General features: G+C 32.0%; 4 protein-coding genes across 4 annotated transcripts; 2 read left to right on the forward strand and 2 right to left on the reverse strand.

Annotated features, from left to right (window-relative positions):
• On the forward strand, nt 1567-3249 carry LOC104788084 (putative F-box/FBD/LRR-repeat protein At3g59240). Its single transcript, XM_019245520.1, has 3 exons — nt 1567-2478; nt 2624-2764; nt 2874-3249. Exons 1-3 carry the CDS (start codon nt 1567-1569, stop codon nt 3195-3197), a joined length of 1377 nt encoding a protein of 458 aa, XP_019101065.1. The 3' UTR covers nt 3198-3249.
• Nucleotides 8575-10725, reverse strand: LOC104788085 (probable LRR receptor-like serine/threonine-protein kinase At1g69990). The gene has a single exon (XM_010513769.1). It carries the CDS (start codon nt 10612-10614, stop codon nt 8830-8832), a length of 1785 nt encoding a protein of 594 aa, XP_010512071.1. The 5' UTR covers nt 10615-10725; the 3' UTR covers nt 8575-8829.
• On the reverse strand, nt 13005-14325 carry LOC104788086 (transcription factor MYB1R1). Its single transcript, XM_010513770.2, has 3 exons — nt 13896-14325; nt 13555-13763; nt 13005-13468 (listed from the first exon to the last, which is right to left on the reverse strand). The coding sequence occupies exons 1-3, from the start codon at nt 14194-14196 to the stop codon at nt 13163-13165; spliced, it is 816 nt and encodes a 271-aa protein (XP_010512072.1). The 5' UTR covers nt 14197-14325; the 3' UTR covers nt 13005-13162.
• LOC104789750 lies at nt 23034-23778 on the forward strand. Its single transcript, XM_010515397.1, has 2 exons — nt 23034-23386; nt 23502-23778. The coding sequence occupies exons 1-2, from the start codon at nt 23034-23036 to the stop codon at nt 23776-23778; spliced, it is 630 nt and encodes a 209-aa protein (XP_010513699.1).

A 27505-nucleotide genomic window follows, 5' to 3' on the forward strand; every position in this document is an offset into this window, starting at 1 on the left:
GGTAAGTGTGTTATTGTTTCTATTCTTTTATTTTGTAATTACAGTTTTAGACAACAATAGAAGATGAATATGTGAATCAAGAGCGTGCATCTTAAGTTCCAAAACATGTCGCAAACGTGTTTCCTTAGGCTTTGTTCCAAAAAAATTCCACTTATATCACACATATACTAGTCTCACAGTGCATGTTAGCACATTATTGTTATAATTAACTTAAGTATAGCTTATGTTAGCTTACATTAATGATCTTGTATATAAACAACGATACACTGTACATTTACACTTAATGAGAAATAAAACAAGTCTTTCTATTATCTTCTTCCTCTCTATTCTCTCTCTCCAGTTTGTTACGATCTGGGAAGAAGAACTTGTTAACTTAATTAGTTGATTTGATTTGATTTTCAGATGATGATATGGTTGCTGTTTCAGGTTCTTACTTTCTGCTGTAAACCAGTGCTGGTATTCAACAACTTGATTCATTTAACTGTGGAGACCCATAATAACGTAAGATGGGAATCACTGCCAACTCTACTCAAGAACTGCCCCAATCTAGAAACTCTTGTATTCGACGTAACCAACACATATATCCTTTTAATTGCATCTGCTAACTCAATTTTCAAACAAACTAGATTTTTCTTGATGTTGTTTACTCTTGTGTTTCAGGGACTCCTTCACAAATATACAAACAAATGCGGGGATGTTGACGGGTGCCTATGCAAATTTTCAGGGGAGGTTCCTACTTGCTTATCGTCAAGTCCTGTGAAGGCTTTAAAGGTACTGAGATTTGGTGAAACTGGTATAGAAGAGAATCAGATAGAGCTGATCAAGCACTTCCTAGAGACAATGCCACGTCTTGAACAACTGACAGTACATTACGATACATCAATAGATGATGATCTGATTAAAGTGTCAAGCCAACTTAACAACTTTGCTAGAGAAGCTTCACCAAACTGCAAGATCCATGTAATCTCTGATCACCTCGTCAACTAAAACAAGATTCTCCTCTTCTTTCTGCCTTTTGTTCTTTAGTTATTGTGACTTGTGTACGGTCGGATTATTTGTCGTTTTGATTGGGAATACTCGATTATCTTTTTGCTTGTTTCGGTTCTTAGCTTGAGTAGCTAAATTAATTTGTCATACAAGCCCACTAAAGTCTTATTAATTTTCTGAAACAGAGCATTCTTCTTTTAATCCAAAATTAAAGAACGCGCGCACACACAAAAAAAGAACACGCGGAGCACGTGGACACCGATAAGCAGACGTGGAAACCCCAAAACCCTCCGATTTCGTCACCGCCACGTCACAGTTAAGTAAAAACCCTAATCTACTCTTCCGCTTCCCCTCTCGCCATCAATCTTCAGAGTTGTTGATTTTTGATCTCGTTGCCAAGTGAGGTTCACGATTTCTTCGAATGATGATTTTGTGATTCCTTAATTAGTGGCGAATTAATTTTAATGTTTATCTAGCAAATTCTGCTTTCCGTTCGATTCGTAACAAGCATATGTGAAACCCTTTTACTTACTCGAGATCTATCTATCGTGTTGTTGTTTTTTTATCAGGTTTGTCACTATGAATTCAACAAAGATGGATACTGATATAATCAGCGATCTACCAGAAGCTCTGATTTGCCACATATTGTCGTTTCTGACCACAAAGGAAGCTGCTTTGACTTCACTTCTCTCCCAAAAGTGGCGCTATCTCTTTGCTTTCGTACCAAATCTTGATTTCGATGATTTCGTATGTTGGCGTTCTCAACTGTTTTACCGAGACATGAATGAGGTTCATAGGGATTTTATGGATTTCGTGGATAGAGTATTGGGTTTGCAGGGTAACTCTACAATAGATAGGTTCTCTCTTAAGTGTAATGGTCGTTATCCAGTTCGCGTGTCTAGTTGGATATCAAATGTGATAGAACGTGGGGTATCGGATCTTGATTTACGCGGTACTGTGGTTTCGAATCATTCCATGCCTTCAAGTGTCTTTGTGAGCAAGTTACTTGTTAGGCTGAGAATAGAAAATGCAAATGCTGTCGTCATTGATTCGGCACATGTTTTTCTTCCAAAGCTTAAGACTCTCCATCTCAATTCTGTTGTGTTTGGAGACGGTGATAGTTGTCTCGTCAAGCTTATCTCTGGTTGTCCTGTCCTTGAAGAGTTAGTTATGATTGATCTACGTTGGGATGGTTATTATTGGAACCGCTCAGTGTCTTCCAAAACTCTCAAGAGGCTAACGGTATGCAGTGAAGACGTCTTGGAAATTAAAAGTCCGGATCGTTTTTCATTCGATACGCCGAATCTTGTCTACTTTAAATACTCTGATCATGTTGCGGAAAAGTATGAAACAATGAATTTCGCCTCACTTGTTGAAGCTAGAATCGGTCTTCTAATGAGAAGTCATCCGTGTGTCGTTAATGATGCAACAAATCTATTTATGGGGATAAGCAATGTTCAAATCCTTCACTTATTTGCCAACACTCTTGAGGTTTGTTTTTTTTAATCATATCTTTCGGTTACCTAGAAAGGAAGACAAACAACCAACCAACCTAGTAATCTGAATTATTACCCTTAATTTGTTTTAGGTTTAATTTGTGTTACATATTATATAGTTGATTTGGTTTTTGTTTCAGGTACTTACTTTCTGTTGTGAACCAATACCGGTTTTTAAAAACCTGATTCAGTTAACTGTTAGGACTCACGGGGACTTGGGATGGGAATCATTGCCGGCTCTACTCAAAAACTGTCCGAAACTAGAAACCCTCGTCTTCGAAGTACCAACACATATCCTTTTTACTACATCTCTGCTAACATAATTTTTCAAACAAAACTAGACTTTACAAGTTCTTCTCATCTCTCTATATATATATATATATAACGTAGGGACTCTATCACAAAAGCACAATTAAATGTGAGGACGCTGACGGGTGTCTATGCAAATCTTCAGAGGTGGACATTCGTAGTTGCCTATCATCAAGTCCGGTGAAGGTTTTGAAGATGCTCAATTTTGGCGATGTTCCCTTTTACAGTGAAGAAAAGGAAAAGTGGACGGCGCAGGTCAAGTATTTCCTGGAGACAATGCCAAATCTTGAACATTTGATATTGTGCTACCATTCTCTATTTGATGAAGATTTGAAAAGCCAACTTGAGAGGCTAGTTCCTAGGGGAGCTTCACCCAAGTGCAGAATCCAATTAACTAATATGTGATAACAACATCTCACCAAGTTATCTTCTTTACTCTTTGTTCTAGTTTGTAGCACAAAAGCATCTATCTAGTTTGGCCTCGGTTCTGCTAAAAAGAATAAAACCGCCTATCTTATCATTTATTAGTTTGGACTCTAGACAGTAGACTAACGTTTTGTTTTTAATCGTTAGTTTTGTTTGAAATAATCTTTTGGGTTAATTTTGGTTTGGTTTCAAAATTATTTGCTTTGCGTTTGTACCGGTTTTTAAACACACACAAAAAGAAAATCCCAAACCGGTCTACATGCGATCTCTGAGTCTCAGGTAGGGTTAAACTAGGAGAAATCAAAAATTATTACTTCACCTTCGCTTCACTTTACGGGGAGCGAGAGAGAGAGAGGGAGAGGAGCGAGAGCGTTCGATTCGATTCGAGTGGCGACGACGAGGGAGTGGGAGAGCAAAAACGGACGTGAAGAACAAAGTCAGAGGAGGTATCGTTTCGTATTTCCTTCTTAATTCATGAATCGATTTTGATTTTTTTTGTTGGTAAGAATTTGTTTTTCGCTTTCTAAAGTTTCGCTTTTGTTTGGGTGAAACAGGTGTCTGTGTTCGACTTTTCGTGTTCCAACCAGGAATGACGGATGATTTTATCTGACTCAGCACAAACACAAAACACACGGTCGCCGGCGTATTCTTACATCAAGGCGACGAGAGAGAGAACCAAAACAAAGTTAAGAAAGTTTAAACCAATGTTTTTAAAACCGGACCGGTAACTGAACCGGGAAAGCTTCTGGATCATGAGTCAATATGGTTCGACCGGAGTCAACCGAGTTCAATTGATTTTGATGATATTTTTATAAATAATAGGTATAGATATGTGTTCTATTTTTTCAATGATTATAACTATGATATAATTGCATATACCAAATAAAATACTTCAATAATCATAAAAGGTAATAAACTCAAACTGTAACAAACTCAAAGTATAACCAGTACTAGTAAAATATTTTAGAAATTCAAATCTAAAAGCAATAAGATAATAAGAATGTAAAACATTCAATCTTCATTTTCTAAAAAATCCTATTATTGCTAATTTGCTAAGAAGAAAACTAGAAAAAGTAATTAATTAAATTAATTGCACTTAATTTTACAAAAAAAAACGTAGAACTCGGTTTTATCCGGTTTAATGATTCACCGGTTTTTAGTTTTTTGGCGGGTTAATATGGTTTTTTACCGGTTCAATTTTTTTTGAGTTTTGATATTAATCCAACCCGAACATGATGCCGGTTCGCGGGTTAACGTGGTTCGACCGCCGGTCCGGTCCGGTTTTGAAAACATTGGTTTAAACCCTATTGAATCAGATTTGTCTTTTCTTTTCTATTATTTTGGAATCTTTACTTAATCAATTAATGGGTTAATTAATTGTCTCTTTCTTTCGCTTTGGTCTGAAGACTGTAATACTCTCTTTGTCTAATCACAAATCATCGATCTTTCATATAATGATTTAACTAAGGCATTGATTGAAAGAGCATATGTATAAGTTTTTTTAATTTTATTGTCCAATAATATTTATTAGGAGATCATATAAGCGAAGCTGCAGATGCTCTCATATGCTTTTTTTTTTTTTTTTTTTTGTATCTTCTCATTTGAAACATTTTCCAAGCATTTAACTGTAAAATAATAATATATATTAAGATAATTTTAAATAATTAATTATTTTTGTAAAAATAGAAAATTATGATTTCATAAAAAATAAATTTATTTGTTATAAACATAATATATATGAGAAACTACTTAATGTTATTATTTAAAATAATATAATAATTTATTTAATACATTAAAATATTCATATGGATATAATATTTATAATATATATTATCGTATTATTTTAGTTTAATGTGTTATATTATATATATTTTAAAAAGTTATTGAAATTAAAAATTTAAATATAGATATAAAATTTTATAAAAAAAGTTATAATATATATTTATTATTTGTAATTAATGTGTTACATTATAAATATATATAATTAAAATTTATTAAATTACACATTTATATATATAACAATTTATAAATTTTATTAAATGTAAAATATATTTTTTTTAAATTATATAGCAATGAGTGATAATTAATTTTTTTAATGAAACACATTTAAATTATATTTTTTTAATTAATATCATATATTAAATATAAATATAATATCTAATACTCCACTGCTATCCTTGTTCGATTAATCTTTTGTTCGATTCAACACTTGTGGTTCTCCTTGTGTTCTTCAGATGCTAATAGTGAATCCAGTCTTTTCAGCTGCTCATTGTGCTCCTAATCCCCAATGAAGTTACGCCAATCACTAACTAATCTAGAAACCAAAACGAAGAACAGAACGATGCAGAGCTTTGGTTGTGGTATATGACTGATCACAATGGGGAGACAGATTCTCCACCATAGCAAACAAAACGAATACCAAACTCACCTGCAGTATAGAATTAAGACCATGATGTCCCTTGTTGCATCCTTAAAGTTCAGAGAAAAGCAGACCCATCAAAACCAAAAAAAAAAACTTTAAGACAACCATAAGAAGCTATACCATAAGACACACTGTCAATCTGCTTAAAACTAAGGTTATGCAAGTGTTTTTTAGTTTCCAGTCACTCACCAATCTCCTCTCCGGTGTGGAAATCACATAGTCTAACCCACATATCTTCTCCACCAGCAACGATTTTGTTGACAGATTTGGGCTCAAGCGATGCAGATTCGATATTTAGAGAACTGGAGTTTATAACTTTATATATCAAAAGTGATCATAAGATTTTACCCTCCAGATGTGTCGATGACTTGCTAGTTTTACATATAAATGAAGCCAAATTAGTGATGTATACAGAGCAAGATCACAAAGCAAACTTGTTGCTTCAATAATCACGTACACACGAACCTACGTAAGTGAGGGTATGATTTTGAGACTTAGAATAAAATCATCACAAGATTCCATGAATTCAATCTGTACCTTAAACTCACCTTAATCCTTTATAACTGAAGAATTTAAACAATCCAATTAGCTCTTTATAGGTGAAAATCCTCTAACCACTGTCCATGAATCCGAGACAAAAAAAAAAAAAACGAACACAACTTAACTCAGACAAAAAACGAACACAACACATCTGGAGACTAAGGGAGGAGACCAAATTAAGAATTAGGTTTTCATTTTTTTCTTCTTTAAACTCAGTTTCTAAGTTTTTCATTATTTTAATAAATTAAAAAAACAAATTAATTTTTTCATTATTTTAGTAGGTTTTATTACAATCTGCTACGTCTTGTCTTGTTTCTTGTTTGCACTTGTGCTACAACAAATATGTCTCTAAATTTGTAGAAAATTTGCTTCAATTTGTCTTTGTTACTATTTGTGATTTTATAGTTACGTTTAGTAACCAAATAGCTACAAAATCTATTATCTAAATTTTTGTCACTAATTTGTAACTATTTGTAATTAATATTTGTTATTATTTTTTTTTTAGCAAAAAAGCGTAGCTATATAATCATATTTTACTAGTGATGCATAATGCTAATGCTCTAATATATGTTGTTCCAATCAAAATCTAACATGCCCAATATTGTGTGCGTTATCATCACTAGAGACTCCATATAACTTGTAATCTCCAAACAATATTTCCTACCTCGAACTAGGGTTTTCTTTCCCAAGAGATTTGTAAATAAATCTAAATGTGTTTTTGGAAACCTTGGTGACTCATAAGAGTTTTGCATTCCCGATTAATCTCTTGTTCGATTCAAGACTTTGAGCTCTCTAACATTATGGGTTACCTAACTGTTAGTGTTAGGTACGTAACTCTCAAACTTCATAGCTGATTAGGGCAAAGAGCCCTGCTGTGTTGTGATTTAGGCAAGAGTATCTCATTTTGTGAGAGAATAATATAATAAGCAAAGACTTCATAAATGTAATGAGAACTGTCGTTTGTTACACATTATGATGCTAAACAAAAACTCTCTTAAATAAATAAAAAACTCAAATTTTATTAATGAAAAAAAATCATAACATGCTAAACCTGTTTGAGAGAGAAAACTTCATAATAAAATGGAGCAACACAATTTGTAGACAAGATAAAACTTTTTAGTTTCTCTCCAACTACATTATTAAGAAAAAAGAAAAAAAAATCTGATTAAGCACTCGACGTCGTCACTTCTTGACCACTCTTCACACACAAGTATCCCATAACAGCAATTGCAAGGATAAGGATGAAACCGAATAAAATGAAGAACAAAATATTCATCATTGTATATAAGAAGACGATTATATTATTAGAATGGAGGATTTCGTAGAACAGAAATAGAGAAACGAATAAGTTGAGATTAAAGAATTTCAATTTCTTACTTATATAGAGAAATGTTATAGAAACTATTGTGTTTATAAATATTTATTATTTAATGTAGCATCTTGCATCTGCCAAATGTTGATACACGTAGTTTCTAAATTTTCTACTTGGTTTCATTGTTTCCCATTTATCAAACTAATATTTTATTTTTTTATTTAATGAAAATCTACTAAAAATGTAACATTCAATAAAATGAATATTATCATCATCTCCACGTTCAGTTTTACACTTTTTGAATTAGAAAATTTCCTTATATGTTAAGATGTGCAAAAAACTAAATTACGTGCTGAAGATTATAGAAACATTAACCGTCTTGACTCTTGAGCTTGGGAAGCCCAATTTAATGCGAAGCCCAATACATTTCTGGTCTTCAAATATTTTTGGATTATACAATATATTTTAGCTGTTTTGCTCTTTCGCCAAGTGATATTGAGTGCAATCCCTCAACGTATGCTGCAAACTGTAGTACGTGATCGTTCGTTCGCTCAAGAAACTGCAGTTAGATTGAATTGAGGGAGGTTTTTGCTAACCAAAACGTGATATTAATTAATAGATGCAATTTGATTGATTTTACAGCAACTCTTCCACAAGATATGTCCTTGCAGCCTTCTACGGTTTCTTTCCAGCTAAATATTATCAATAATGATGTTCTACAATATGCATTGTATTAGCTAATGAAACAAAGACTTAACACTATACTAGTACGTACTTTAGTCACGAAACTACCTGTACTCTTTTCTTTCCAGTTTATTATATCCCAATGCAAATCATTACACAACAATATTTAAGCAAGAAGCTCTTCATCAGACAACCATTATCCTTATTAAGGATTTTTCCCTTGACATAAACCGTAAAAAACAGTATGAATTACCATATTTTTTTTGATTAAAATTCGAAAATTTTCTGTTAAATTAAAATGAAAATTTTATCTTTTATCTAATAATTTAAATAGTGAGTTCCCGAGATTCTAAGGATATCAACCGCCGTATATGCATCAGATGATCAGACCAATGATATAAAAGCATATCATATTATGCTAACAAACTTCTCGATTAATAGTAGAGATGTTACAACACTCCGGGATACATCAATGCATCACATGATGCACAAAATTTATATGGCACACGAAATAAGAAACCAACAAACACGGTTAAAAGTGAGAATGATAGAGAAGTAAGTAGTAAAGAATTGAGTAAGAAAAAAAAAAAGAATTGAGTAAAGAGGAAATGTAAGAAAACCTTTTTAGATCGATCAAATTACAAAGACTACTCTCAGTGTTCTTGTTTGTTAAAGATGAGAGGAAACTCATCACTATACTCAGGGAAGAAACCATATTGATCTCCCAAATTCTTCAAAGATTCATAAACTTGAATCATCAACGGTCTTTCCTTAGGCCTCGATACAACACAGCTACACGCGATTAGCAAAACTTGCATTATCTCATCGTCATATCCTTTACCATATATGCTTCTATCAATAGCATCTTTACTTCTACCATTACTCAAATGCTTACCCACCCAATCTACTAAACTCTCTTTAAACCCTTCTTGACCATTGTTAATCAAAAAAGGCTTTTGTCCAGTAACAATCTCAAGAAGCACAATTCCAAACCCATACACATCTCCACTTAAAGACACAACCATGGTGCTTAAATACTCAGGCGGAACGTAACCGAATTCACCTAACTCATCGTTACTAAATGAGCTATCCTTAGAATCCCTCGAACTCACTAGCTTCCCCAAACCGTAATCCATAACACGAGCATCAAAATCTTCATCTAAAAGAATCACATTCGAGCTAATGTACTGATGCATATACGGCGGTTGGCTTCCATGATGCAACCAAGCTAGCCCTCTAGCTGCTCCAACAGCAACTCTAACCCTAGTTGGCCAATCCATAGAACAATCCCGCAACTGAGAATACAACGTCCCGTTAGCCATGTGCTTATACACCAACAATCTCTCATCTTCCACAACACAAAACCCGAGAAGCGGAACCAAATTCGGATGCCTGATCTGATCTAACTTGCTCATCTCAGCCCTAAACTGCTTCTCACTAACCACACAACAACCATTACTAAGCCTCTTAACCTCCAATGCAGACCCATCAGGTAAATCAGCTTTGTACGAAACTCCAGTTCTTGACGAACCAACGATATTCCCGTGATCAAAACTGTTAGTAGCTACAATTAGATCAACCAACTTAATCTTCACTATTGGTTTCTGAAACAGAGTTACCTGAACAAGCTTGTGTGATCTCAACAAACCAATCCAATCACTATCATCCTTACTTTTTCCGACGCCATAACCATTCTTGTTCCTCCCATCTCTTATAAAGAACCACCAAAACATACCAAATCCAACACATAACGAACCAAAAGCTCCAACAACGCCGGCGATCACAATGATCGTTAAGTTTTTACCGTTTAACGCACGGCAACTCGATAACGGATTCCCGCAAAGTCCATCATTGCCGCTAAAACCGTCTTCACCAAAATGAGAGAGCTCGGAAGGAATCGAACCGGAGAGGTCATTGTCAGCGAGAGAAAGTCGTCGGAGCCGGTTTAACCGGGTTAACTGAGAAGGAATCGAACCGGTTAACTTGTTCTTGTTAAGAGCTAAGGTATTCAAGAATTTACAGTCAACGATCTGAGAAGGTATTGAACCACCGAGTTTGTTACCGGAAAGATTTAAAGTGACAAGATAAGGAAGCCATGAACAGATTTGTGAAGGAATCAAACCGGAGAAATCGTTATCGGAAAGATCTAAAGATTGTAAACTCCGACATAGTTTGAGAGATTCAGGGATTTGACCAGAGAGTTGCATTGACTGAAGCTGAAGAGAGATGATTCGATTCTCTTTAGCGTTCCAGCAAGAAACTCCGGTGAGTTTGCAGATTGATGAAGATGATGATGATGAGTTGGGGAAAGACCAGGAGCTGAGTTGGTTTGAAGGATCTTTGAGTGAGGCTTTAAGGCCTTTGAGACAGAGCACGTCGTCTTCGGCGTAAGAAAATGGGATTAAGATGATAAACAAGAAGATTACGATCGTCTTCATGATGGGTTTGGTTTGTTTTCTTTAGGGTTTCGTGTAAAGAGCAAAGTTTTTTTTTTGTTTTTTCTTCCTTTCTATGGCGGAAGAGACGGCCATTGACTGTTAAAGTTTCAAGCTTTGTGGATGGCACAAATAAAAATTCAAACTGTGCTAACTTTAAAAACAAATAAAGTGTATCTTTAACTAAAACGATGTCGTTTGAGAGCAGTATTCATTATTCAGTTTCTGAGTGTTTTCATGTCTTGATTTTGATAAGAAAAGGAGTAAAAGTAGGTACCAAAGCACTTTCTACGCAAGAATCTTTTTTTTTTTGGTTAAAATTATTATTATTTAGATAAATTGATTAAGATCAAAATGATTACTGTTAGTATGTTATACCTAAATTCTTTTATTTGACCAAAAAATATAAAACGTGTTTGAACTGTTGGTGTGTAGGACAGTCATTTTTGGAATGCTTTTTGTTTTTGTTTTTTTTTTAAACATGTTCTGGAAGGACCTTAAGTATAAGCCCTGTTTTAAAAATCTCCGCCTAGCATCCCCGCAAAATCGCTAGTCCCACCCTCTCCGCCTTGATTAATGACTAATCTCCGCCTAGCATCGATTATCCGATTATGCATGTCTAGTCTGATTATTTTCCGCTTAATTCCGCTTAATTTTGATTATACCAATTTTTTTTTAGAACCAAATAAAAATCAAACATAATTATTTTTGTTATTTAAACATTTAAATTAAGAGATTATGATGTTTTACAATAACTAATGTATAAATTTTAACAAAAATCATAAAATTTTCTTTGAAAATAATGTTTTAATGTGTTTACATAATTTTAAAGACAATACTATAGTTTTATATTTTATTTGATATTTTCCTTTTAACATAAACATAATTATACATATATTTAGTACAATATATTTTTATTTTATTGTTAATTTAATAAAATAACTCTAAAACTAGTCCCCGATTAATTCCCGTTTAATTTCCAATTTTCTCGCTAGGCGCTAGGCCCACCTCGACCGCTCGACTAGCACCTAGCGATTTCTAAAACAGGGAATATAAGTAGCTTGAAATGTAGAATATACTTCTTTTTTATTTGTTGACAAAACATTTTCAATTTAATGCATAAAAAAAGTTATAAAGATATGATTTGCGAGACGAAAAATTAATCCTCTGATAACTTTAAAAATGATTATCCACCACCACGACTATGCTAAGATATTGAAGCCAACAATTTCGAATATACGAATTTAGTTGAATTTTGTTTGTGTGAGGAATTATTGATTAATAACAATATTAACAGGGGAGAAAATCAGTGGCACTTTTGGTTTGGACTTTGGAGTATCAAAACAATATTAACAGGGGAGAAACTCATAGAGCTGCTGCTAATGAGAAATGACCATAATAACGGAGACTACTACAGTAGCCAAGCAAACTGCATTTCTCAAGTGTAATAAACTTTATCGTCAACTCATCGATTGAGCCCATTATCCTTCTGTAATGGACGAGATTCATCAATGTAACTGAGATTGGGGCTTAGTAAGAATTCTAAAATAGATATGATAGACCCTTTGACCCTTCACATCATCACATGACTTCAGTTTTGTAAATCCTACTACAACTAGTGATAGTATCCTAAGTTTGACGAAATTTTCGTTATAGTTTAGAGGTTAAGAGTAGAAATGGTTCTGGTTAGATTTGTGTCTGAAGTGCATATTTTTTTCATAGTTGTGTAGTCAGCTAAAGAGATTAAAATAGGCTCCACTCTCAACTTGAAAACAAAGTGACAAATGAAAATTAATTTAAAAAAAAAAACTTAACCTAATATTTTCTACACTTCTGATATGAGACATTTTAACAAGGTATGCATTCTAACTGATATAGTTTTAGGCTGATGTACCCTAAAACAATTCAATACTAATATGCAATAAAATAAAATGACATCAAACATAAAACAAAATGCGTACTGTTACTATAGTGATATAACTGTGTTTGGTTCATGAATGTGACACACACCCCGAGAAAAACGGCAAATTATATTGAAAAAGTCTTATCAGATAAGAAAAGCATATCATATCAGATGCACTTAACCTTAACCCAATAACCAATTCTATGACACAATTAAATTCCATATAACTATCTTAAGCTTGAAGATTGAAGTAGTCTTCAACTTCTGAATCTGATTGAAGTCTTTGACCAAAAACAACACAGAAACCTATCTTCGACTTCTGAATTTGATTTGAAGTCTTTGACCAAAACAACAAAGAGACCTACTTGTTGTTTCACTGCATCATCAATTCACCATCATCACCCATATTATCTTAAACAACAAAACATAACAAAAACGACAACTCGTTTCTTTTCTCCCTTTTCCCCATAAAGGGCAAAAAAAAAAACTGTACACAACAACTAATTCAATCTTTAAAATTCACCAGAGAGTCTGATCAATGTATCTAATTAGCCTATCTCTCAAATTTTTTCACATTAATCATCATCACCATTAGATCTTTTATATATTTATATAGTATATAAATTAATTAAAACATTATCTTCTTCATCAAGCCACTCCCATTATACTATCTCCATTACTCGACATCGCCACGAACCCCGAGGCACGTGATCCACCACGTGCCTTTTGTTCATTGGATGATGAAGACGAGGACGCCGACGAAAGATTCAACGACAGCGGAAACATCTTCTCCGTAGTTGTCGCTGGAGCTTTCTTGCTAAGGTTAAGACCAGCCATTCTCCTCGACGGTGGAATCGGAATCGGAACCGGAACTGGACGGTTTAGTTTAGATCCTAGAGGTATCCCTTCAAGTGGTGTTTGCATTTGACTCTCTTCTTGTATAGATTCTATAAACTGATGACAACAGAACCGTATGTGTCAGTTTCATATGTTCTTTTTTAATTCAAGATTTTGATAATGAAATAGATTTTTTTTATTACCGAGTCAGGAGCGATATCGAAGAGGCTAGATCTACGACGGCGACGATTCTGATTTGTCCGCCGGAGAAAGTATTTCTGAGCATGACTCGCTACCTGAGTCGGAGTTCGAGTTTTCACAAAGTTTCTTGAGATCCCTCTCCAATCACCTTTCCCAACTTTATGCAGTCCCGTGAGGAACAATCTATGTTCATCCTCTGTCCATGGAGTTCCTAAACATTTCAAGAAAATGGAAAAAAAAGTATAAAATTTAAAGAAAGTATAAAAAACTTTATAAAAATTTAAAGAAAGTAAAAAAGAACTTTATAAAATTTAAAGAAAGTAAAAAAAAAAAAAAAGTTAACCTCGTTTGCGTTCACGGTTTCTACTACCGGAAGCGTGAACGACGTCGTCTGAAGCGTAACCACCACCGTCTTCAACAGGGCCGTTAGAATCGAGAGTTTGATCGAGTTGAACGAGATTGTTCATACTGACAGTTTTTCTAACAGAACGTGACGAAGCTTCCGTGACGCGGACGCCGAACAGCATGATGCCTTTCTCTCCGGCGCCGGCGTTTCTGTTGTCGTCGCCAGTGGTGGTTATTTCTGTGGGACAAGTGCGGGAGTTGTGGCCGTTGTTTCCACACTGTGAGCAACTACGAGACATCGAAGCTGCTCGCGAAGAGAGCAAAACACTACTTGATCGGAGATATAGAGACAGAGAGATATTTTGGGGATGAGGAAAAAAAATAAAGAGAAGAGAAGAAAAGGGAGGTTTAGGTTTGGTATAAATAGGAATGATTCCACTTTTATGTTGTGTTGAAGAGCCCTTCACCACAAAAAACCTTTTGACTCTTGTGTGTTTTATCTCAAATGACTTTGTTTGTCCAATACAATTATTTTCTTTTGTCATTTCCTTTTTTCATTGGTCCAATGAAGAAGAAAAAAATCTCCTCTTTTTACTTTAGTCTATCTATATTTTTATTCAATTGTTTTCCATAACGCCAAACACAGTAAAAATTATCAGTCAAAGTAACGGTTGCATGACACGATTGGAAGAAACGACTGAAATGTGTGGTTGCAGAAGACGGTTTCAAAGAGTTGTCGAGTATCGACAACTTAAAAAAGCAAAGGTGAGTTAATACATTTAGATATTTTTTTGGATTTTATACATATTTGAGATTTTGTGTTGTTTTTCCATTTATTATTTATTTAAAACACTCAAAGGTAATGTCTTCCAACAATATCTGTATTTTTAGTGATACTTTTCATGATTTTATTTTGTGAAAAATGTATAAAATCATGAACTAATAACATAATAATTGAATTCATTAACAATCATATATTCTTTTATTTTAATTTTATAACACAAAACTTTTATTGACTTTTATTGACTTTATAAAAGTTTGAATACAATAACCTAAATTTATTAAGATTTTAAATAATTTTTTATAAATCACAAACTAATAACATAAAACTTTAAAAGAGTTTAACAAAATTTCGATCTAATAACAATAGATTCTACATAACATTTAAAACCTTTAAAACTTTTTTCAATTTACAAACCAATAATACCCCCTTAAAAAGATTTAGTTTAAACACTCCAAAATTTGTAAAAAATAATTGGGGTGAACAAACTTTTAATATGGGTAGAACAGTAACTTTTTTTTTTTTTGGGACAAACAACAGTAACTTCTTCTATGCAAGGATATTGCATTGAAGTTTGCCTCAAAAAAAAAAGGATATTGCATTGAAAACATCGAAAGACGAATTTGAACAAGAACTAAATTCCTCAATCCACAAACTATCAAATCCAAAAAATATCAATTCGTTTGTTTCAGCAGAAATAAATAACATAAATATTTATTCAATTCATAAATAAGTGATCTAAGTGGCAGACGATTCTATAGGCAATATTTCAAAAGTTTCGAAAACCTCACATTTACTATATCGAATCATTTCTGTAATTGATAATTTTAACACTTTAAATCTTCTTATCTATGTTTTTGCCAATCGCCACTTCAAAGCGTGGCCAGTTTTCGACCGTTTGAAAAAAGAAAATGTGGTTTCGTATAATCGTATATACATATATGGATTCGTTGTCGTTACGTATATAAGTATTTTAGTATTTGTGGCCAATTGTTAGGTTCGTGGACTTTTGTGAATGCTAGTAGTTATTGACATGTAAGTGCAAGTTACGAGAAGCCCGAGTGGATGAAGTTTTCTTTTGTCGGCGAGTGTATGAAGTTTCGGAGAAGATAACTGTAATTTTTATCGATAAACACAAAACAACTTTGCATCAAAACGTAAGCAAAAAGAGGAAAACTAGACCGTCGATGAAAATTTCTTTCTATTTCATAGATTGATTTTGATGATTGGCAGCTAACTAAAACAATTGCTATTTAAGAAGAAAAAGAAAATTAGCGATATATCGTGAACAAAATGTAACCATGATGTTTTAACATTCATCAAAATATGTTTGTTTGATATTTTAGTGTATTTGACTATGTTATCTTTAACTCGATAAATAATATACAAAAGTTCAAAATAATACTCCCTCTGCTTTAAAATATAAGATGTTTTGAGTAAAACACGTAGATTAAGAAATGACCATTTTAAAAAAGTTTAACAAATCACAAACAAGATTGGATAATATAAAGTATTAAACTAATTTAAAAGTTACATAGAAACTTGATAACATCCTATATTATGAAACAAAAAAACTTTTCTAAACAGCCTATATTATGATACGGAGGGAGTAAATATAAGATCACACTCATGTATGGTGAAAATCTAGTTGATATAATTAATTAGTTAAAACTATCAAAATAGCATGGTATAAAAGAATTTAAATGGCTATTTTAATTTAATATTACCTGGGATCATAATGATTTTGTCATTTCCCTCAAAAACTATGTTTTCTATTGCCATATAAATAGTACAATTTTCTTATAAAATAATCGACCGTCCACGTAACTCTGAGTGGATGATAGATTAAACAATCTTCGGTTCCAATTAAAATATAAAGCTACGACCATTCAATTTTCATTAGATGTTTCTTATTTTTTTTGTTAGTGACAATTATTGATAGAGACTAGTAGAGTTAACTATTGAAATGCAATTTTAGATGCTTTATTGGAATTACTGATTGTATAAGCAACTCATGCGTGTCAAAATTTTAATGTTAGTTTTACCAAGAAGACACAGACACGTTTTCCTCACTTGAATTGAACTAGTCCCAAAATTTTATTATTATTATGGCAAAATCATAAGAAAAGATTCGATGCGTTTTACTTTTTGGGTTAAAAAGCAAACACCCAAAATTTGATATGGTTGGTGTACACATGACCTGCTTGAGTGCTCTAACCCATTTGTATAGGAGCATTTTGACAAACTTTTTCTTGTTGGTGTTGGGACATGTTTCGTATGTGGTTAATTCAATTAGAATTATCTTAAAAGTGGCCGCTCGAATTATTTTATCCTTTTTTATGTAGTTTGTTCTTGTTAGTCATTCAGTAACATAAAATTTATTTATGCATTAACTGTACTTGTCACAGTGGTTACATTATTACGACTGCCATAATCACACATTTAGTTCATTCATTGTAGGTGGACCTAATTCCGAACATGTCAAATTTTACTTTAGAAAAATGTAGATTAATTTAAAACCCACTCATGCGAATTTCTTATAATACAATTTTCAGAGAAAAATAAAAATCTAATCGTTTTGGATTTCATATAATAATTTTGAAGCTTTATTATGAAAATACAAAAATGGTTAACTCCTAGATACATCTCCCAGTGCTAATGTAATGTCATCAAGTAAAGAAATAAATATAGAGCGTTCATATGTGTACTAGTGTACGTGCTCAAGTGACCTTCTTCCAAAGCTGTTTTGTGATTGGTTGATAGTGATATATCATGTGAAAGCCTCCAATCATATTTAGATAATATTTGTCTTCTTTCACTGATTTATAAATGAATCTTATTTTAAGCGTATCAAATAACGGAAAGGATGAGCAGTATTGGTCCCTTGAGTACTCCAATGATGCATTACATTTTATATATATATATATATATGTAAACTAGTGGAAAATGTCTTTTCTTTCTTATTTTGTCCCAAAAAAAAGAAGAGAAAAGTGCCTATACTTCTGTTGCAATCAATATTCACCATATATACACATCCTAAATTAACAAAAAAACATTCACTGTATGAAGTATTTGATGTACAAGATCGTAGCTCTTTGTTTGTGCTCTTGACCTGATATAGATTTCATGAGTTCTAACAATTTTGGTATGATGGACATTAAAAAAAAAAAGAAGGAAAAAGAGAACTACATACCATACATCTCATTTTCTGTTATATAATTATATTCAGTATATAACCATCAATTTTTAGTTTTTAATTCCAAAATAATTATCGAATATGCAGCTATATATATATCGACAAAAATAATTCTACAAATCTATCGACTAATACATCACTGGACAAAATTTCCGACCGAATAATCTGAAACAAAATGTCTATATATACACTAATGAAAGTGATTCTTATAAGAATTCGAAGTTTTATGGCCAGATCCAAATTTGTAATGAGTGTATTTAGAATCAAATAAGAAGACAACAAATGGGTTGCGAAAAAAGAGTGGTGGAGGGAACAAAGAGTGAACGGACGGTGAAGGAGGCATATTCGGTCGCTTCCCTTTTCTTTTTGTTGAAAAAGATTTAGTTGTCACTTACTTCATTCATTCTTTCTTTTCATGGACCCTCACCCTCACCAAAATATTCACTTGTTCCCAACTATAATATTTAATCCCTTTATCAACATTTCACAATTATTGTCTACATTTTTTTTTGTATGGTTTTGAATTAAAATCTCAACTGAGAGACATGTATTATTTGATTAACTTTCCCAAAGTTATGTGGACACAACCTTCCTACTTTGTCTAACATGCATGTAGAAAGTGACCGTCAGAAAACGATTCTAGACAATATTATATGATGATACATTGTGATCTGTAAAATCATTATACAGTTACCATACGCCATGCGCAATATTATATTTTTTATTTTCAAAAATCATTTATAAAAATACAACATATCGTTTCATTAGTTTTCTTTCGAAAAATTATTAGCGTGAAGAATTGATACCAAAGAAAATATTTTTTTATAGTTTGAAACGATTCAATCTGCTTTTTTTTTTTCTAATGTTTTTAATATTATAATTAACTAGTGATCTTATATTCACTAATATCATAACATCAATCAACACAAACATCAAACATAACAGAATATTAAACCAACATTTAACCAACAATTAAATCTAAAAATTAATAAATCAATAATCAATCTAAACATAAACCAATAGTGAATCATCCAACAAAGTCATTAAGTATTAAACCAACAACCTAACAATATTTTAACGACTCATCTCTAGCAACTAAAACAACTTTCTCTTCATTGCTTTGATGCTACGATCACACTTTACATTTACCTGCATCACAAACAACAATTGAGACGCATGAGTATTATCACAAATATTCAGTACGGCAATCCTCTCATCTACTGGACTATACACACAAGCAATTGAGAATAAAATGTTCAACGAATAACAAACAACACAATCAAACCAGGAAAAACAAGTATCAACCGTCTGCCGAAGGAGTAGTGTCGACCGACACCTTCCTGGTGTTGACCAACACTTGCCACTTGGAGTTGACCGACAATTATACTGAGACAAAATTGAAGCAAATTGACATTGTTTTATTTATTGTAAATTTGTAGCAAATCGAACGCTTAATTTGCGACAACCTTATAGACAAAAATATTGTAGCAAACATAAATTTATGACAAAAATATGTAAATTATAGCTAAAATATTTTTGGTAACTATACAAACAAAAAATCTTTAGTGATGGACCCATGTATCATCACCTTCTTAACCTTTTAAAGTTTTATGCAATTTTTGTTTCATTTATTTATTTGTGCAGATTATGTTTATTTTATTTATTCTTGTCCTTTTCATATGTTCTTCCAACAATTCAAGCACAATAATTAAAGTGATAACACACCAACTATTAATAACTAATGTAAGAGTAGTTATACGTACAAAAAGATAAAATCAAAAATAAATGACATAAAAGAGAAAGTGGTAAAATGATATAGAATGAAATGGAGCTATAAAGACAAATATAAAGAGAAAGCTGTTCTTTTTTTTGCTCGTGTTGGTTCAGTTTATCCTTCATATATTTAGGTACGTCGAAGATACAACGAAACAGCTGTGTAAAATTATCATGAAAATAAAATTATCTTGCTATATTTTGCTATATAGTTATCATGAAAATAAAATTACCTTGCTTTAAGAGGGTAAACGCCTCCCAAAACCTGAATCGGACAGTTTCTAGGTTCTCTACTGGAGTTTGTATTATTATCTTATCGTAAAGCATGCGAATTTCTTTTTTCCTGAGACTTTAGATAATAGATTTTCACACACACATGTACGTATGGTGTGTGAGGGCAAAAAAGATCATCAATATATTATATACTAGAAAGTTACCCTCGCAATGCATGAATTATAAAACAAATATTTTGTATATAAAATAAATTTTTCATTAAATTATATATGAAATGTACATGATATTATTTATATATACCTTGAAAAGAAGGATAATTATTGTTTATAATTATGAAGTGTGTTAAAAGAAGGATAATTTCCCAAATTGCATAAAAATAAATTTTGGTTTTAAATTTAGAAAATCATTTCTAAAATTCTAAAAATTTAAAAAATACTAAAATAGCATCATGCTTTTAATCTTATACTCTAAAAACTAAACCACATCTCTTTAAAATTATACCCTAAATATAAAATATAAAATTCAAACAAAAAAAATATAGATAACCATTGGAAATGGTGTAAGTTTTTTCGGCATAATGACGGATGGAGTAAGGATTACAGAAAAATAGACATGAGGTATGATTGGTAACTCAAACAATACCAATGCGATATAAAAGTAGTTTTGCTTTTGTACAGGTTAATCTACTTGTTAATTTATACCACTTTTAATGATTGATATATGTCTATGATGAAAGTATTGAGGTTACAATATGTATATATATATATATATATATTAAATATTTTACAACAGGTCTCTGTAATATTTTCCGTGTAATGCGAAAGGATGTTGTAAAGTTTGGGAAGTGTTTCAAAGAGGCATAAAGAAGTACGTGATCTTTTGACCATGTATATATGCATTACATGGTAAAATTAGGCTCAATTTTTTTTATCAATATGCAAAGTAAAATATTTTTTGTAATGGGGATAAGAAATTTTAATAACAAAAAACAAAGCAAATTTACGAAACATAAACTTAGAAATATATTGTAGTTGAAGATCAGAGTACTTAAGAGGAGAAATCTAAGGGACTTACAACTATACTATTATGAGTGAATGTTCAAAGCCAAAGAGATGTGCTTTAGGAGTCAAGCATTAGGCTCATCTTCATCACTTAAGACTTCCAACTATAGTTTGAAAGTTAAAAAATCACATTACAAAACAATGCAAAAAATTTAAATCATGACTATCATAAAACATAATCCTTTGAAAGAGGCTAATAAATATTGACAAGACTCTCATACCAAAAAAAAAACATTGACATGGCTTTGTAAACGATTTCTTCAAATAGTCATAGAGAAATTAATCTGTTAATCATCATACTGCTAGACATAATGTTTTTTTAAAAAAATTTATAAGAAAAAAAAATATACCATGGGAAATGATCGGAAAAGAAAGACATATAGTTCGTGATCGTTTTCTTCATTATTAATCATGTGAGCACTGGATCTTATATAATACATTAAACATTGTTTGAAGTTTGTAAGGAATTCTATTGACACATTATTCTGAATAATCACATTCATGGCAATAAATACAATTATAAAGCATATCAATTGTAATTAATTTGGTCATATGCATAACATGAACAGTTTGAACAAAAGAAAATATCCACTCATAATGTCATAAAGGTAGTTGATTGAGAGAAGTAAATATAATCTAAAGAAACCGAACAAATAAAATGTCCCAAATTAAACAAAAGTGTGTAGACAATTTAGTTTTAGATTAGCAATAATGTGTATTTTTATTTCATTAAAATTGAAAAATATAATACATGTAAAAAAAATAGAATGGTGCCAATTGACAATTTCTCACAACTGTACTTTACTATAGTTTAATATATAGTAAATATTGACATGTGAAACTGATTAAAATAGTTAAGTAATAAAGTTACATTTGTGATAAAAATAAGTGAAAAAATTATAAATCGGAATAACAAAATAGAATAAATATATTTTTGTAAAATATATTACTTTTTCTTTAATAAAAGTAAACTACAGAGATTTTTGCTATGAAATAATACTAAATTAAAAACCAGAAATAATTAAAGATTTGATAGACGAAGAGTAAAAAAATTTAAAAGAAAATTATTGATGAATTTACAAATCGTATAAATTAAATTAGAAGAAATATATTCTTGTAGAATGGATTTTTTGGTTTTGTTTTACCAGAGTAAACTATAAAGATTCTTGCTATGAAATAATATTAAATAATACAAACCAAAATAATTAAAGATTTTATAGAGGAAGATAAAAGAAATGAATACTTTTCTAAATAAATAAATTTAAAGGATCAACTTCAAATTAATGTAAATACATGTGTCGCAAAAATAGAACGCCAAATGTCGTATTTATAGGTAAAGTTAAAAAAAATCTTGTCATATATAAAAGATATATATATGTTGGGATATGAGATCGAGTACGAGAAAAGATTAAGGTGTTGATTAGTTGCTTCTAGTTGTCATCCTCATGACTAGCTAACATACTTTAGAATACACAACCGGTTACTTTTAATTTGAGATGCGGCGGTAGGTTAAAAAATATAATAAAATATTTAATTTGCTTAATTAAGAAAATAATAATTAGCAATTACTTGGCCTTCTTTCTATGATTCTTAGCCAAACAAGCTTCGATAGCTCAAGTCCTAAGTTTTGATCATTTATGGTACTTATTACTCAACACTGGAAGAGACTAGGGTTGTGTAATTTATATTAGTTGGCCACATCATAGTCCATCCACATCTACATCCAAATGCTCTAAAGCCCAACATAAGGAACCTCCGTCTGACTAACTCGAATTGACAATGCAATCAACATACATACGTAGATACGTACTTTTTTTTATACAAAGTAATAATAATAATAATACGATTTTCAGTATTGATCCCGTTTGATTCTCGCAATGTTTTATGTTTTGAATAAAGAATAAAAAATAATGTTTTAGCGAAAAAAAATATTTACCAAAATCTAAAACAGTTATGTACTTATCTAAATCTTCTTAGGTAAATATATTATATAATCCAATTCTTTATCAACGTTTTTTTGTCCAACCTAATCGTGTGTATATATATATACACATCTAGCTCTTTCTCTCTTCTTTCTCTCTGCGTTACAATATGGCTTATGCGAACGAAGAACTAGCTCCCGAAACAGATCAAAAAGACAAGGTGATGCTGATCGTCTTGTTCTTTTTCATCATCATCTTCTTTGGAGGCCTTTTTTATCTCATACATTGGGAAGAACAAAACTGGCATGAAGAAGATGAGCGTATCAGAAACTATGTCCCGGATATTATAATACCATCTATGGATTTCACGGTGCTTAATCTGACAGAGACTCGTCGTAGTGTTAAATGGGATTTAGTGATCAGGATCCCTTCAGACCTTCCTGGTTACTATACGTGTCTCAAAGGATCTTTTCAGACTTTCATACACTACAAAGGTGTTACCATCGCTAATTCATCATTGAGGTTACACTTTCTTAAAAATTCTGTTCTCTTATTATTATTATTTTTTCTTAAACGATTTTACTTATATGTTCACATATTTTCGTTTTAACACTTTTTTTTTATGACGTTCTATCAGTTACAATCTGATACCAAATTGGCCTCAGCTGCTTAATACGTCATCGGTTGCTTTCGAAGGTGATATGGACAGTGTGGTTGTGAAAGACATTATGGAGGATATTAAGGAGAGAAGAGACATGCGGTTCGGAACACAATTGCTTTTTCCTGATTGCAGATCTGGAAGGACGATGAACTATAAGTGTGATGAAACGGCGTTGCGGTTCGAGCCTGGCTCTCAGAGGAAGGCAGCTACGTTTGAAAAAACCTCCCCCGTATGCCACTATATTCGCCCCTAATTATTTTCTCATCAATATTGATTCCTCTTTATTTTTTTGCGTTTCGATATATGAAATTGTAGCACATCGGACATCCAATGTTACACATTTAGAGCATCATTACTCCAGCACTCCTCTCAAATTGCTCAAGGATTAATTAATCATAAAATTAATAATAAAATAATTAAAATAACCAACTTAAAACTTAAATAAAATCATCCCTCCACTAGAGTACCCCAAAGAAGGTTGCTTATCATTTAAATAATATATATTTTTAATTTTTGTTAATTAATTATCAAATTTTACTAATCTGTCATGAATAAAACAATTATTTATATTATTTATATTACATTAAATAGAAAACAATAAAATTTTTACCGAATACGGATATTAAACATATTTTACAAAATTCGGAATATTAAACATAAAATACAAAATTCGGAATATTAAACATATTTTACAAAATTCGGAATAAGATTTATTGTTGGGTTGCACCCAATTTTTGCTAGATATGCTCAATCAAGTCTTTCTTCAAACGATCATGCATTTGTGTATCTTAAACGTCATTTCGATTGCCCATCATGTTATTTAGATTTGTTGCCATATCTGTAGAAAATGATAAATCGACATGAGAAGTTTCATTTCCTTCTCCATGATGGAACTCTGATGGATCGTAGAAATTGTAGTCATGTCGTTCGTCTTCGACTGTCATGTTATGCAATATGATACATGCTCTCATTATTTTCTCTATTTTTTTTATCCCAAAAAAGTGCGGGATTCTTCACGATTGCAAATCCAGCTTGCAAGACTCCAAATGCACGCTCTACATCTTTCCGGCATGCTTCTTGATATTGAGCAAATAGTTTTGCTTTTCGGCCACGTGGAAGTGTAATGGATTGGATGAAAATTGCCCATTTGGGATAGATACCGTCACTAAGGTAGTACGCCATTTTGTATTGCCGTCCATTGACAGCGTATGTAACTCTCGGAGCTCGGCCCTCTAGGATATCATCAAACACCGGTGACCAGTCCAAAACATTGATATCATTTAACGTACCTGATGGTCCAAAAAATGCGTGCCAAATCCATAAATCTTGGGATGCCACAGCCTTTAGTACGATTGTCGGTTTTCCATATTCACGTGAATATTTTCCTTTCCATGCTGTTGGACAATTCTTCCACTCCCAATGCACAATCTATGCTCCCTACCATTCTGGGAAAACCGCGATGTCTCCAATATTCAGTAATCGCTGGAGATCTTCCGCTGTAGGTCTTGTGAGATACTCGTCTCCAAAAAGATTTATAACTCCGTCTACAAATTTTTCAAGGCATTTGTGGGCTGTTGTTTCAGCCAGTCGTAAATATTCATCCACCACATCTGCCAAATATCCATATGCCATCATCTGGATAGATGCCGTGCATTTTTGAAGTGCAGAAAGACCGATCCATTTAAAATATATATGTAATAAATTGAAATATTTTCTTATATATTTTTGGACAAGTGGAATGGTACGGTCTAGTCCAGACCAGCACAAAGCCGCGTATGTCCTGAGGGTTGAAAAGCCTAAGGAATGTACGTAGCGGGTAGGCGGCCGTCGGTGGACTGGCTGGGGAACCTAATTCGTTGGTGGAACCTCGGCCGGATTGTGGACAGATTTCCTCTGTAGCGACCTCTGGCCGGTCCGCGATTTGTCCGGCCGGTAGGGATGGTTCGGGGGCGTTACAATTATACAATTAAAATTTTACGACCTAAAAGGGTTTAATATTTGATTGAATATACGTTTTACCATTGTTTTTGAAGTAATTTAATTTACTAATTAAGTACATATATTTTAAGAAACAATAATTAAATTTTTAGAAAAATCCAGTTTATTTATGGTATTAAGACAAGAAATAATATATGTAAACTGATACCGGTAAATTTGAATAATGAAAAACAATATATTGAATGATTTTTTTTAAAGACATAATTTTTAGATAAAAGTACGAAATAAAAAAAATATAGGTAGATAAATTCAAGTGTTAAGCTTTCACTAATTTGGATAATGTTTGATTATGCGACAGGTAGTTAACGACTTTAGAACGGGCACTTTGAAAATTTTGGTATTTTTGAAAAATAATTATATAATTTTTGGATAATTTTAACTAACTAAATAAAAAAAAATATTCAACGGAGAAATATGATATCCCGTCTAGATTTCTTACCCAATCTCATTTAGTAAATATTGTTTAACGAGTAATTATTTAAAAGAGAACGAACATAAGACAAAAAATTTCTCATGGATACGGGATGAGACAAGACGAGATGAGACAGGATGAGTCGGGACGAGAGGGGATGGGTTAGGAAGTGAGGGGATGGGACAGGACTAGACATGTATCCCGTTCTAAAATAAATACCTTTAGCATGAAAAAAGAACACACCTATGCTATAGCACCCATGTTAATATAATTCTTTGTCTCGTGTTGTAGCACGGGTTACTACCATCAGACGGGTATTTTGAGAATTTTTGGTATTTTTGATAATATTTTGAGATTTTTGAGAATACATGTATTTCGTCTAAATTCTTAGCCAAAATTTATTAATAACATTATTATATTGATAATTCTTTAAAATAAAATGGTTACGGGACACAAAACTTCTAATTGGATGGATCAGAACGGGAAAGGGATGGGATGGGACAGGACGAGATTCAACATCCGGTACAAAATTACTTTAACATTTTCAACAAACACGGGCTGTCTTTGATTATTATGGATGGATTGTAAAAAATTGTATATTTTCCAGCTAATGAAGATGATGATCATGTTTATTTTCGGTACGGGGTTGCGGTATTCTACATATACACCAAAATATTGACAAAACACTATGAAAGAGTGGCAAAGTAATTTTAATGAAAAAATATTACTATTATACAATTTAAATTTTGCAACCGAAAAAGGTTTATTATTTGATTGAATATAGGGATTTTACCAGTATTTTTTAAATACTTTAATTTACTAATTAGTACATATACTTAAAAAACAATAATTAAATTTGAGAAAATTCCAGTTTATTTATGGTATTAAGACGAGAAAGAGTATATGTAAACTGAAACGGGTAAATTCGAATAATGAAAAATAATATATTGAATAGTATTTTTTTTTAAAAAGGAAAAAAAATTTAGATTAAAGTACAAAATAAAAAGTAAAGGTAGATGAATTCAAGTATCACGCTTTTACTAACGTGGATAAGGATTGACTTTACGATAGGTAATTAACAACTTTGGAACGAAAACTTTAAGAATTTTGGTATTTTTGAAAATAATTATATAGTTTTTGAAAATTATAATTTTTTAGATAATTTCAACTAACTAAATAAAAAAAATCAACAGAGAACTCAGGTATCCAATCTAAATTTCTTACCCAATCTCTTTTAGTAAATATTGTCTAACGAGTAACTATTTAAAAGAGGACGAACGTAAGACAAAATATTCTGATTGATACAGAACGAGACGAGATGAGACGAGACGAGACTGGATGAGACAAGACGAGATGAGACAGGATGAGACGGTACGAGAGGTGATAAGTTGGGACGGGAATGGACGTGTTTCCAGTTCCAAAGTAAATACGTTTATGTTTATTTTTTTAATTTAAATGGAAATAACGAACATGTACTATAGCACCTGTGTACGCACATGTACACCCATGTTAATATAATTTTAGTCATTTACGAATTTAAAATTTATATGAAAAAAATTTGTTCCGTGCT

The sequence above is a fragment of the Camelina sativa genome, chromosome 5, assembly GCF_000633955.1.
Source record: "Camelina sativa cultivar DH55 chromosome 5, Cs, whole genome shotgun sequence".
Classification (NCBI taxonomy): Eukaryota; Viridiplantae; Streptophyta; class Magnoliopsida; order Brassicales; family Brassicaceae; genus Camelina; species Camelina sativa.